Source organism: Prionailurus viverrinus, chromosome X (genome assembly GCF_022837055.1).
Source record: "Prionailurus viverrinus isolate Anna chromosome X, UM_Priviv_1.0, whole genome shotgun sequence".
In the NCBI taxonomy this organism is placed as follows: Eukaryota; Metazoa; Chordata; class Mammalia; order Carnivora; family Felidae; genus Prionailurus; species Prionailurus viverrinus.
Window position 1 is genome coordinate 30,469,176 of NC_062579.1, and position 13,041 is coordinate 30,482,216.

Here is a 13,041-nt window from a genome sequence, read left to right on the forward strand (position 1 = left end):
CCTTTGCATGAAACACAAGAATGGAGTTTCTTTTCCTGTCTTCAACTGGGGCAACGGTCACTGCGATCGAAGAATAAAATGTTGCAGTCAGAAGCCCGAATGGCCAAGACAAAGCGGTCTGCTCCATGAAACGCATACTATCTGTGAGCGCAAGACAGCCACGTTTCTATCGGAGCAGACTCGACAGCTTTCCCCTTCCTACTCCTTGTGGCAGAGCACCGTGTGACGGAGTCAACAGCACTTATCACGGTCAATGCTGGAGACGGTTGAAGTGAGCAAGCCTGGCCGTGTTTCGTTCCGCCACGGTGGTGATCCGTGGTAGGTTAAACGCTGCAGATCGTACCACACAGTCTGCCACGCCTCCGTGCCAAATCCCCTCCCTGAACAAGAGTGGGAGGCAAAGAAATGTCAACAGTTTCTCCACAAAGACGTACCGCTGACACGGGTGCACTGATATTTTCTTTACTCAGAGGTAAACGAATTTTGTGTCTCTCAGTATTTTAAAACTAAACAGGTTGTTTTTGGCCCCCATTCTGTCAACTGATAGAGAACCCCAAGTACCTCTTAATTTTATTGATATTCACACATTTAAACAGTGGAACCGACCAGATATAGTTTATTAAAATGTGTTCATCAAAAACAATTTTGACTCAGTTTTGAAAAATTGCAAATACATTAAAAACTGTTACAGTGTCATGAGATTGCAAATATTGCCTTATGAAAGGATAAAGAAATTGTTCAGTAAAAACTATGAAATATCTTAATTTAAATTTCACATATAAAAATATATATTTTACGCAACACTGAACAGTTAAGGCCACAGAACTTGAAGGAGAGTTTGAGATACACATATTTTGAAATCGCTGGTCAAAAATATTAGCATAAACAAACAGCAAAACTGGTCGTAACATTCAAAATAAAACATTAACTTCTATGTTTAAGGGTTTGTTATCAGAAACTTTCCTTCAGAAGTCAGAATGGTTTTCAAGTATAAATTACAATGTGCTTGGTGATCACGGAGACATAAATGTATATTTATAGTATCGTACAAGATTTTGACCTTCTCGCCATACTTGGGGGTGAAGTATCCTGATGATTTTGCCCCATGTGGCTCTGGCTGGCATCTTTCTGATTGCTTTTAAAAGCTATTTGATCTCCTATTGGTTTTATCTCTGAGAGTGGCTCATTATTACTCTGCATACTTTTCTGACTCGTGAGTGACATCCTTTTAAAGAAGAAAATCTAGAAAAAAAACCCACACACACAAAGAATTCATTTCAGTAAGTGAATAGCCACTTAATAGGATTTAGGGGGGATAATTTTCAACTAGTCTGAACATTGTTTCATCACACCCTTACAGGGTGTCACATGTACAAAGGGACATGCTTAGTGTCCAGCAGCACCTTGTTTTACCAATGGCAATCATGCCCCTTCCCTAATAGAAGACCTTTCAGGGTTTAGCTTTCAACACTGTCAGTGCCTTGGGAATACATTACCATTTTTCTTTAAAGAGCAGATTTGTTATTTCACTTTGTTGTGATGAGAGAAGAAAAAAAAAAAAGAAAAGTAGGGTATCCTGGAGGATTGCCCCATTCCTGTAGATGGGAACTTCTGGGAAAACGCTGGTGCTGCCGAATGATGGCTTTGGGGGCCCAGGGGCCTGAGCAGGCAGCTGGATACCTGGGTCTGCTACTCGGGGGAGTCCGGGGCCGTGAACAGGGAGAACACACACAACAGCCGGAGAGAGGAAAGTCGATGCCATAACCCAGGATCGCAGGCAGGCAGAAAAGAGAACAGAAGAAAAGAGACTGAGGAAGAGCCAAATGTGAGACACAGGTGGAGGAAGAAGAGCCGGCACTGGGACAGAGCTTTGTAGGAACACAGTCAGGAAAGAGAGGCACCTCGGGAGTCAGGGAGGAAAATGTACCAAGAAGGGAGTGGCCAACAGAGCACAGACAGGAGAAATCAAGGGAGATAGATGATGACTGGAAAGTTCCATTTGACTTAACCCCTTTGAGGATTTAGTCAGAGAGAAAACAGGATTCCTGAAGTGTAACAGCACAAATATCAGTTCTGGCAAGATGCCCCAAACAAAAAACAGGTGAGAACTTGGCTCCTTGGGAAATCAAAATGATGCAAGTAATTGCTTGCTGTTAGTCTTGAAGAATGGAGGAATTGAAGCAAAAAGGTGTAACCCAAAAACTCAGAGTCTAGCTAGAAAAGGGTCTATGGACTAAACTGGGGGGACCCCTCTTTCGTTTCTGCTTTTGCGCGGGAATCCCTATCATGAAAATTCTGCTACTACAAAACATCAAAAAATTCTAAGTGTAAAACATCTAATTTTATGATGTGTACAGAAGTTCATGAAAAAAATGAAGGGAAATCCCTGTGGGCCACAAAATGAAGAGGGCGCAGGAAGCCTCAGAGGTGAGCGAGCAATAAAATGGCATTTATTGATCTCACAACTTAGACTCGCTTTGGTAAACGTATCTGATCTCATAAAATGTGGAAAATCGGGACTGAGACCCCCCTACATAAAGTGAGGACCCTCTAGAGACTATGCCCTTAATTAAGTCCACTTACACACACTGGGAGACGGCAAAATAACCTGTGTCCCTTGGTCTAGGCTGTGAGTGAGGGAGAAGCACGTTCTCCTAGTGTGAGGCTGGGCTCCCGTTTACTTTACTGGTGCCGGTGAGGAACGCTTCGTGCTCCCGGAATGGTAATGCCCAGGAGAGCTACCAGAGGCTCTGACAAATTCTCTATGGATGGATTTTCATGGAAGCCTTAAGGGGCGTCCACAAAAAGTCTCAGCTGAACATGAACTCAGAATCCAAATTTCCTTTTTTTTTTTTTTAACGTTTATTTATTTTTGAGACAGAGACAGAGCATGAACGGGGGAGGGTCAGAGAGAGGGAGACACAGAATCCGAAACAGGCTCCAGGCTCTGAGCTGTCAGCACAGAGCCCGACGTGGGGCTCGAACTCACGGACCGTGAGATCATGACCTGAGCCAAAGTCGGCCGCTTAACCGACTGAGCCACCCAGGCGCCCCCAGAATCCAAATTTCAAAACACATGAGGAAGCAGGACACTACCAGCAAGTCAACCAAAGCAACAGACAGATTTAGATTCCTGAAGATGTCTGACGTTGGGATGACTAAATATAAGTGTGCTTAAAGGACCAGGATAAAAAACATGAGCACGAAACAAGATACTAGTTTTTAAAAGATCAGAGTGATTTGAAGAAGAATCAAAATAGAATTTCATTTCAAAATGAGAAAAATATAATCGATGAAATTAACACTCAACAGGTAGGTTAAAAAGATTAGTTTTAGCTGTAAAGAAACTATGGCATCAAAGAGCTCTGAAATATGAGGGCTGTGACATTCCCCCAAAATATTACTTAGACACAGACAATGGGAAAGTAACATTGAAAGGCATGGACAACAGAATGAAAAATTTCATACCAGGGAGCGCCTGGGTGGCTCAGTCGGTTAAGTGTCCGACTTCAGCTCAGGTCATGATCTCGCGGTCTGTGAGTTTGAGCCCCACGTCAGGCTCTGGGCTGAGAGCTCAGAGCCTGGAGCCTGCTTCGGATTCTGTGTCTCCCTCTCTCTCTGCCCCTCCCCTGCTCAAGCTCGTTCACTTTCTCCCTCTCTCTCTCTCAAAAATAAACATTAAAAAAATTAAAAAAAAAAAAGAAAAATTTCATATCAGAATTCCAAAGAGGAGGGAGGAAATACTCAAATACACAATGGATGAGAGTTTTCTTAAACTGATGAATGACCTGAATTCTCAGAGTCAAGAGTCATAATGAATTAGAAGAAAGTTAAAGCAAAACAGTTCACACCTGGGCATCTAGTAGTGAACTGAAGCACGTTAAAGGTAAACAGCGTGAAAAAACAGCCAGAGAGAAAAAATGACAGATTATATACAAAGTCATCAGCAATTACACTAGAGCAAATTTCTTAAAAGGAGCATAGGAGCAGATACCAAGAGAAAGTGAGCACTGCCCAGTCACCTCAATGTTCATTTGCAAGTGAACAGAAACTGACAAAGTTAACTACAAAATGGATAGGAACTTCCAAAGTTCTGACAGGAACCTCCAAAGGATTTCTTCAGGGAGAAGAAAAAGCATCCCAAAAAGGGCATCTGAGATGTAAAAAGGAATGGTGAGTAAGAAAGTGGTATAACAAATAATAGTTAACATGTGATTGGTGACGCTAAAAACTTAAAATACTTGACACTATAACATGTAAGATGGGAAGGAAGGGGTGACAGAAGACTCCTCTAAGATCTTGCTATTATTTGGGGAAAGGACAGGAACATTAATTAGCTTTAGATCTTAGGTACGTATATTAAAAATTTCAAAGACGCAAATCCAGCTTATAAGCCATTTGCAAGTGACTCATCTAAAACACAAGTCAAAGAATGAAAACAGATGTATCAGGCAAGGGCTAACCAAAGCAAAGAGAGTATGGCTATATTATTAACAGACAACACAAACTTTAGCATTTTTTAGGGATAAGGAAGAATACAAATAGTGAGATGACAAATTTAAATGTAACTGCATTAATGATCAGATTAAATACAAATGGGCTAAGTGCTCCAATTAAAAGGCAGAGATTGTCAGATTAGATAAAAGAGCACAACCCATCTGGATGCTGCCTGCATCAACGTACTTCAAATGTAAAATCACAAGTGGGTTAAAAGCAAAACGATGGAAAAAGATATAACATGATAACTCTAATCAAATGAAAGCTTGAATCGCTATATAATATCAGACCAGGCAGATTTCAGAGTAAAGATTATTATCAGGGGTAAACAAGGCCATCTCATGATGAAGGGGTCAATTAATTTAGAGAATATAACAATCCTAAATGTTACAGAACCTAGTAATAACTTTAAAATACATGAAGCAAAAACTAATAGAAGTACAAAGAAAGTCGACAAATCCACAATTATATTTAGGGTTTTTTAGAGCTTATTTATTTATTTTGAGAGAAAGAGGGAAAGAGAGAGAGAATCCCAAGGAGGCTCTGCGCTGTCAGCGTGAAGCCCAATGTGGGGCTTGAACTCCCGAACCAAGAGATCATTACCTGAGCCAAAATCAAGAGTCAGATGCTTAACCGATGAGCCACCCAGGAGCCCCTATTCAGGGATTATTAATGCTTTTCTCTTAATAATAGATCTTACAAGTAGACAGCAACTCAAAGGATAGAAAATACATGAACAACACCGTCAACCAACTTGATGCAACTGGTACTGACAGGACACAACAGTATTCTTCTCAACCTTCTCAAGTGCACATGGAACACTTGCCAAGATAGACCTGATTCGGGGCCATAAAACAAGTCTTAATAAATTTAAGAGGACTCAAGTCATACTAAGTATGTTATCCAATCACAATGTAATTAAATTAGAAATTAATATCATAAACATCTACGGAAAATCCCCAAATAAGTTGAAATTCAAGAGTTCATGAGTCAAAGAAGAAATCCGAAAGTATTCTGAACTGGATGAAAATGAAAACACAACATAACAAGTACTTCAGAGGAAATTTACAGCACAAAAAGCCTGTTTTAAAAAATAAGAGAAGTCTCAAATCAGTGACCGCAACTTCCATGTTAAGAAACTTTAGGAAGAGAAGAGCAAATTAACCCAGAGAAAGTAGAAGAAAGGAAATACAACAGTAAAACCTTGGATTGTAACTTGTTCTGCGAGTGTTCCGCAAGACAAGCAGACATTTCTAATAAATGTTAACTTGATAAGCGAGCGATGTCTTGCAATATGAGTAGTACGGGATGCCAAACGTCACATGATCACAACTGAGCCAACGGTTCTCGAAATTTGCTTTGATCTATGAGTGCTTTGGATTACAAGCGTGTTTCCGGAACTAATTATACTCACAAACCAAGGTTTTACTAGTAAAGATTAGAGTGGACATAAATAAAATAGAAAACGATACGGAAAAATCAATGAAACCAAAAACTGGTTCTTTGAAAAGATGAATAAAAATGATAAACTTCTAACCAGTTAATCAGGGAATAAAAAACAGAAGACATACAATAAATCTGACAAAATCCGTGTAAGACCTGTATACTAAAAACTACAAAACATTCCTGACAGAAATTTAAGAAGGCATCCATAAATAGAAAGGTATCTTCATGAGTTAGGAGACTTAATATTGTTAAGATGTTAATTCTTCTCAAATTCATCTGTAGATACCAAGAAATCCCAACCAAAATCCCAGCAGACATTTTTTTTTTTTCAGTAATTGTCAAACTGATTCTAAAAATTCACATGGAAATGCAAAGGGCCTCGGATGGCCAAAACAAGTTTGAAAAAGAACAAAGTTGGAGGACTAACGCTTCCTGATTTCAAGACTTATTATGAAGCTACAGTAATCAAGACAGTGTGATATGGGCACAAGATAAACAGGTGGAAGGAACAGATTAGACTCTAGAAATATGCCCACACATGGAAAAGTTAACTGATTTCTGTGAAGACAATTCAGTAGAGAAAGGGTCATCTTTTCTCAACACGTGGTGCTAGAACGATTGGATGTCCATATGCAAAAAAAATAATAACTTCAATTCATACCCTCATCATATAAAAATTCACTTAGAATATTATTCAGCAACATAAAGGGATGAACTACTGATACATGCATAGATGGGTTTCAAAATAATTAGGCTGGACAAAGGAAGCCAACAAACGAAAAGAGTACATGGTGTAGGATCTCATTTATATAAAAATCTAGAGCTTGCAAAATAATGTATGATAAGAGAAAGCAGGTTTGCTAAGGATAGCAGGGGGCCAAGGGGCATAGACGGGGATCACAAAAAGGCACAAAGAACCTTCCGCCAATAACGGCACTGTTCACTCTCTTGTGATTATGGTTTCATAGGTGCACACACGTCAAAACTAACCAAATTATATACTTTAAATATGTGTAGTTTATTATATGTCAATTATACCTCAATAAAGCTATTTTTAAAAAGCAGGGGAGTCATTATTGGGTAGCCTGAGACCGTCTCAGGTTTCAAGCTTGGGAAAAACTGACAATGACAGGACACCGTATGTGTAATCTACCTCGAAGTTTTCTCCTAATACAGAGTAAAGCTAACTGTGTACTTGAGGCAAGTGCTCATTTGTAGCTTGCAATGGATGAACAAAGCATACCATCAGAGAAAAGATAGCAACTAGGAAAGACAAGAATTCACAAGCATGTTTTTTTGGTGGAGAAATTCTCATCTCAGCGTCCTTTATTTATGGTAGTGACAACGGGTAAAAAATCTATTGACTGTTAACGGGCATTGGGAGCTATCCAGAGAATCTGGCATGTTCCAGCTACTTTCTGAGGGAAGGCAGTGCATCTTTAACCTCTCAATCTGCAGCCTCTGGCCTTGTGCCTGGCACATTAAGAGATAACTGATTAGTATATGCTAAATAAATACATGAATAAACTCATTCTATAATGTAAAATTCTTCTTAATAGCTGAAAAGTTTATCGTTTTTTTCCTTAGCTACCTTAGATGGAAATTAGGCCGATAACATATTTTTCTTAGTGACTAACTGTGGATCCAAATAGTCAGCACTAACTATAGTTCGGAAAAGTAATATTGGGTAATCTCTAGATAGAACAATCACCTAACAAAAGATCTCTTCCACCCGTTAAAATCATAGGTCGTAACTTGTCTACCTGAAACATTTAAAATCACCAAGACAAAATTCAGTGGTGAATTCTGTTTTGTAGGTGCCAAGAGTACAATTCTTTCTTTTCTTTTTTTTTTTTTTCAGATTATCTTTGGGATGTCTAATTACCTGGGGGGATGGGGGGGGGGGAGTTGGAATGCAAAATCTCAAACATGTTTCTTTTGATATGATTTAATGCATCATTCATTTTCCAAGTTTTAAAAACTGTCTGATTTGTTTGTCTCAGATGGTATAAAAAGGTTAGAGACACTGTAGATTAAAATAAAAGGTCATGTGGGAATGACTGAAAGAAAATCTCACCTAAATCATCTATTTCCTTTTTAAAATATGTAGAACAACAGGATATTCTTTAAGTAGGAAATACATTTATTACTGCTTGACTTTTGAAATATGATTTTCATTACTTTCTTTTCTTTAACCAAGGACATATGCATTTACTGAAATACATTTTTCCACTAGGTGTCAATGAGCATTTAAGCAGAATCCAAGTTTAAGACTGAATTCTTCAACCTGGCACCTGTAGCCCACTATACCCTGGCCTGACCTCACCTCTGTCCCATCCCCTGGTGCTGGCACTAGAGCTCCCTGCTTGGCCTGCTCTGTATGGGAGGCACCACTCTGCTTCCCACAGGGCACTCCTTCCCTGGCTCGGCCCCCTCTCCTAGTCCTGTGTATCCAAATCCTACCGCCTATGGGCAATTGCAACGCTTAAGACTGGAGAGCCTGAAAACTTCTCGAAACTCAATCATGTATTCATGAAAAATCATGAGTACACATTTTCATTTGGTCAGAGGTATGTTTCAAATATTTCTTTCTGCTGCTTCACTTCGCTTTTCCTATTAGGCTCCTCCGTCTCCTGACTCCTTTACTTTTCATCTTGCTCCCTCACATTTCATTTCCTTTTCCAGAGTCTTCTCCTGAGTTCTTATAATTGGAAAAAAGTCTTCACGGGACTGCTGTGTAGTAGAATATCTGGTAAATGTTCTTTTACTAGACAGAGAGTCTAAAAAGTCCCTAACACTTGATCGGATATGCTGATGACACAAGTTACAATTCTGAGAAGGACAGTAATTCTGGAGTATCTTTTGAGCCAGGTCACAACTCTCTCTTGGATATGATAATCTAAACAGAAGGCCATTTTCATCAGGGTAAGATTATTCACCAAGTAATTTTTAGTAAAAGATGACCACAGTGGGACCTGTGCCAGAAGTCACCGTGAAAGTAGTTTCAGAGTAGCCAGAGACAAACCGTCTACTGCTCTAAGGGCTGCCCCTGCTTTTACCTTCACCCTATCCTCTTTCCCACCTCCTTATGTTCTATAGTTCACTGTCAACCAAAATTATTTACTAAGCATTTACCATGTACCAGGGACAGTGCTACCTGCTAAAGATCCATCGGAAAGCAAAACAGAAAATAGTTTCTATCCAATGGAGCAGCAGGCCAGTGGAGAGAGAGACAGTCATAAGGCAAATAAGCATACACTTCACTGTGCCATTGCCAGTTACGAGAAATACAAAAAAGGATAAGAAAAGGGTGTTATGTGAGAGAACAGTAAGGGGACATAATTTACCTAAGTGCAGCTGGTCACAAAAGGCCTCTATACAGAAGTGACTAACTTAAGCCCAAACCTGAAGGCTGAAGAGGAATTAACAAGGCCTTTCAGTTACCCTTTATCCACATTTCCTTGTAACACTTCTACCCTGAAATGTGGCCTCATGGGTAAAGAAAGTTCTTTTGCAAGTGGAAAGAGTAACTTCCAAAAAGCAGCGGCATCTCCACCAGACTGTTAACAACTTCAAAACAGGTACTCGGCAGGAGAGACTGGAGTAGCTCGTAAGTTCTCCTAAGCACGGGTATCTTGATTTTTGCATTCATCCTCTCTAATTCTCGGTTTTGCCTTACTTTCTCCAGACTCTCATGATGATTACACTCTTATAATTCAAGCAAGAAAGTTCTTTTGCATTATCTTTTACCATAAGTCGAATCAGCATGAATGGGATTACTGAAAGGAACATGCTATTAAATTCTGGCAGGGCAACCTGACTCCATCTAAAGTCCAGCAAATAGATATGCATGCTAAAATGTGAAACATCACTTGAAATTCTTCACATGTTTTTGGGTTAAATTATGTGGATCGCCATATTAAAAGCAGGAGGAGGCAATTCAATACTTTGGTCTTACCACTAAAATGAAAAATAAATTTCACTTACCTTCATTGATTTTTTTAGGTCTTTACTTGTTGATGCAGTGTCTTCCAGGTCTTTTGCAGAACTGCTCTTTGCGCGGCCATACATGCTTCCTACAACAGGATATATTTAGAAATATTTTTTTCTAAGTAATGAGAAGAAGAAAAGTTCTGATGCCCTCAGCGCAACTCCATCAAGCCTGACTTACGGGGTAAATACTAAAGAGGGCGTGACACTGGAGCACTGAACAAGGTCTACAATGCATATTTTCTGAAAGGCTGAGTTAAGGCAAAAAGCCCAGAATGACCTGACCAATGTAGACGTTTGCATGACCAGTACCCAAACACAGCTACAAAGGTAACAGTGTTAGGAAAGACTTCCGGAAAATATAAATTTCCTTTTTTAAATTAAATTCTTTGCACACAAATGGACATGTTACTTTTTAGTGTTTCAAATTGATCCACAAGTTATACAGTTGGAAAATGATCCTTTTTTTTAATTAAAAAAATTTTTTTAATGTTTATTTATTTTTGAGAGAGAGAGAGAAGAGGCAGAGTGCAAGCAGGAGAGGGGCAGAGAGAGAGGGAGACACAGAACCTGAAGCAGGCTCCAGGCCCTGAGCTGTCAGCACAGGGCCCGATGTGGGGCTCGAACCCATGGACCGTGAGATCATGACCTGAGCCGAAGTCAGACGCTTAACCAACTGAGCCACCCAGGTGCCCCAAAAAATGATCTTTTAAATACACTCATGAAGCACATGCATTCTTTTAATTTTATATTATCAACTACTTAAATCTTACTTTTAATTTCTTTTTCACACTTTAGACTACATGCTAAAAATACTTACAGATGATAAATATTTTAACATTTTGCTTAAAATATTCTAAAACTTACTACTCTTTCTGCAGAAGTCAGAAGGAAAACAAGTATCAAGGGAACTATGCCTCCTTCTGCCTAGGTTCAGATCAGATATCCACCACTATGAACGGTTATTTTTAATGAGAACACAGTAAAAAGCAGACTTTGATGTGGCGGTGTGGAAACATGATATAAGGGTGGGCTGTACAGCAAAAACAGATGATTTCGGTGTAGAGAATGTAGGTCTCAAGGGTAACCACAGTCCCCTCTATTCTGTGGCAACTGTTCTCTGACACCAACAGTCAGGCTTGGGGAAGGACCTGTCTTAAATGTCTGCAATAAGATCAACGACTCAGGTCTGAGCTCCGGGGGGTACATGAGGGGATAACCGGCCGTGGCTCTAGCAATGGGGTCTGGCAGTGCCCATCAGGCATGTAAATTGAGATGTGGGACAAAAGCCTAACTTACTACTACTGATCGAAAAGAAAAAAAGACAGTGAAAAGGCTGTCCTAAACCACTTCACACTGACACACGAGTAGCCATGAGTAATGCGAATATTTTATGTGAAGAAGTTGTGGTGGTTATTCATGAGAACAAATAAGCCTGTGGCACATATTTCTTAGCTTGTTATGAGAGCCAGGTGACAGTAAAAAGGATAAAATAGAATACAGGTGTATAAGCTATAATGACTCAGCGACGGCATACATGTGCACACATGCATGTGTACGTATGTGTGTGTGTGTGTTAAGGTATCTAGCCTTTTGGAAGCATGCTTTTGAAGTCAAATGTGTTCACACCTTTTGGATTCTCATTGTATTCACAAATAGCCCGTTCCTCTTGGTTGGTTTTCTTGTCCTATAAGCGATAAAGAAACAATGTAATAAAAAACCATAATTGTGATGTCCTAGAAAATGTCATCCTGGTTTTAGGCAAGGGTTCTCAAGTTCGCCTCCAGCTAACAACATAAACAGGCGACTGCTGCTTCACTTTGCCAAACTTCTGCCTTAGATGCCGAGTGGTTGCTAATGTCCCTTCTAGCTTAAAGTTCTATGATTACAAAAAGTGGCAGGATCCTACTCAAAGAAGATTCAGGAACGTTAGTTGGTGTATGAATTAGCTCAACATTTTACACTGTCAGACTGGAGTTTGTTCTATGTTAAAGAGTTTTAGGGACCCCCCCTACCTGGAGCTCATAAACATTCCTTATAAATCTGTCCCTCCCTCTGAAAGAAAATAGTAATTGCTAGAACATTTTTTTTCTCAGTGAGAGGAATGAGTCTTGAGAAAGAAAATGACCTCTATAGCACAATCCCATTTTGTAAATTAAAAATGCATGGACATGAATCAACACACGTTTTAAAAGAGGTACAGACACTGAAACCAAAACTGAATCAATATAGTGTTGTTCAGTTTGGGTTTCTGAATTCCATGCCTGTGAAATTAATCCAGAGCAGTGTTAGCAAATGAATGATTTCAAACCTACCAACTGTCTCCTAGCAGTGTCACTCGTGGACAAAACTGCCAAAAAGAGATGATTCTGGGATTCCTAGCTCCACTCTTAGGCTGACTTTCTTTTCCTCGGTGATAGCGCCTCCTTATCCTCCTATAAATCCTTGCTTCTACACCACATCTGTGCAGAAGTGATCACAGCCTCCAACACTGCTGTGAACAGCTTTCACTTAACACACATACATGTAAAGATACATTTAGTATGCGTGCGCACACACACGTCCCATTTCTGCCACCAGTATAGGGCTCCTAACTTTGTAATTTCATCCTTTCAAGAACCCAGTGCTGAACTTCTCAGTTAATTTCTCAACAGTGTACTATACTGGCCTGTATAAGTTGATTTCCACTCAAGTGGGGATCCGAATGCCACCAAGAAGTGTGGAAAGCGTCAGAAACAAAGTGTGCCTAATTCATAAATTTGCCCAAAGCTTTTCCTACAGCACATGAACAAAGTTATTCAGAGAAGTATTTCTGCTCCCAAAGGAAGTTGGGATCTGCCCTCTGCAGAGACCATGGAACCCACATACTTTCTCTTGGGCAGGATACCAGGATTTAAGCACATATCATCATACCTTTTCAGTGGTGTCAATACCTTTTCAACTGAGTTGTCACTGGCTTCATCTGCAGCAACTTTTTTCTCGCCTTTCAGGTACTCATCAATTTCATCTACGTCCCCTAGCTCTTCATCTTCCGAAAATTCATGATCCTGTGTCAAAATTGATAATCAGGGATGAGTTAAGATTTTCTTTTTTAAAAAAAGAGATTTG

General features: G+C 39.7%; 1 protein-coding gene across 7 annotated transcripts in view; it reads right to left on the bottom strand.

Moving 5' to 3' along the window:
* Window positions 1-599: 599 nt before the first annotated feature.
* Window positions 600-13,041, bottom strand: part of RPGR (retinitis pigmentosa GTPase regulator) — a 56,639-nt gene continuing 44,197 nt past the window's right edge. For 3 of the 7 annotated variants that reach the window (XR_007148877.1, XR_007148876.1, XR_007148875.1), the window contains exons 15-16: window positions 12,135-12,139; window positions 11,435-11,445 (exon numbers count right to left, since the gene is read on the bottom strand). Coding sequence is in view for 3 of the 7 variants with exons in the window: in XM_047843432.1 (XP_047699388.1) it covers window positions 1,036-1,242; window positions 9,931-10,019; window positions 11,563-11,620; window positions 12,867-12,980 (468 nt within the window). In the remaining 4 variants the exon portion in view is untranslated. Of the gene's footprint in view, window positions 1,243-5,590; window positions 5,602-7,222; window positions 7,417-9,930; window positions 10,020-11,434; window positions 11,446-11,562; window positions 11,621-12,134; window positions 12,140-12,866; window positions 12,981-13,041 lie in introns of those variants that run through there. The other 4 variants (XM_047843432.1, XM_047843434.1, XM_047843433.1 and 1 more) reach the window with 3 other exon arrangements.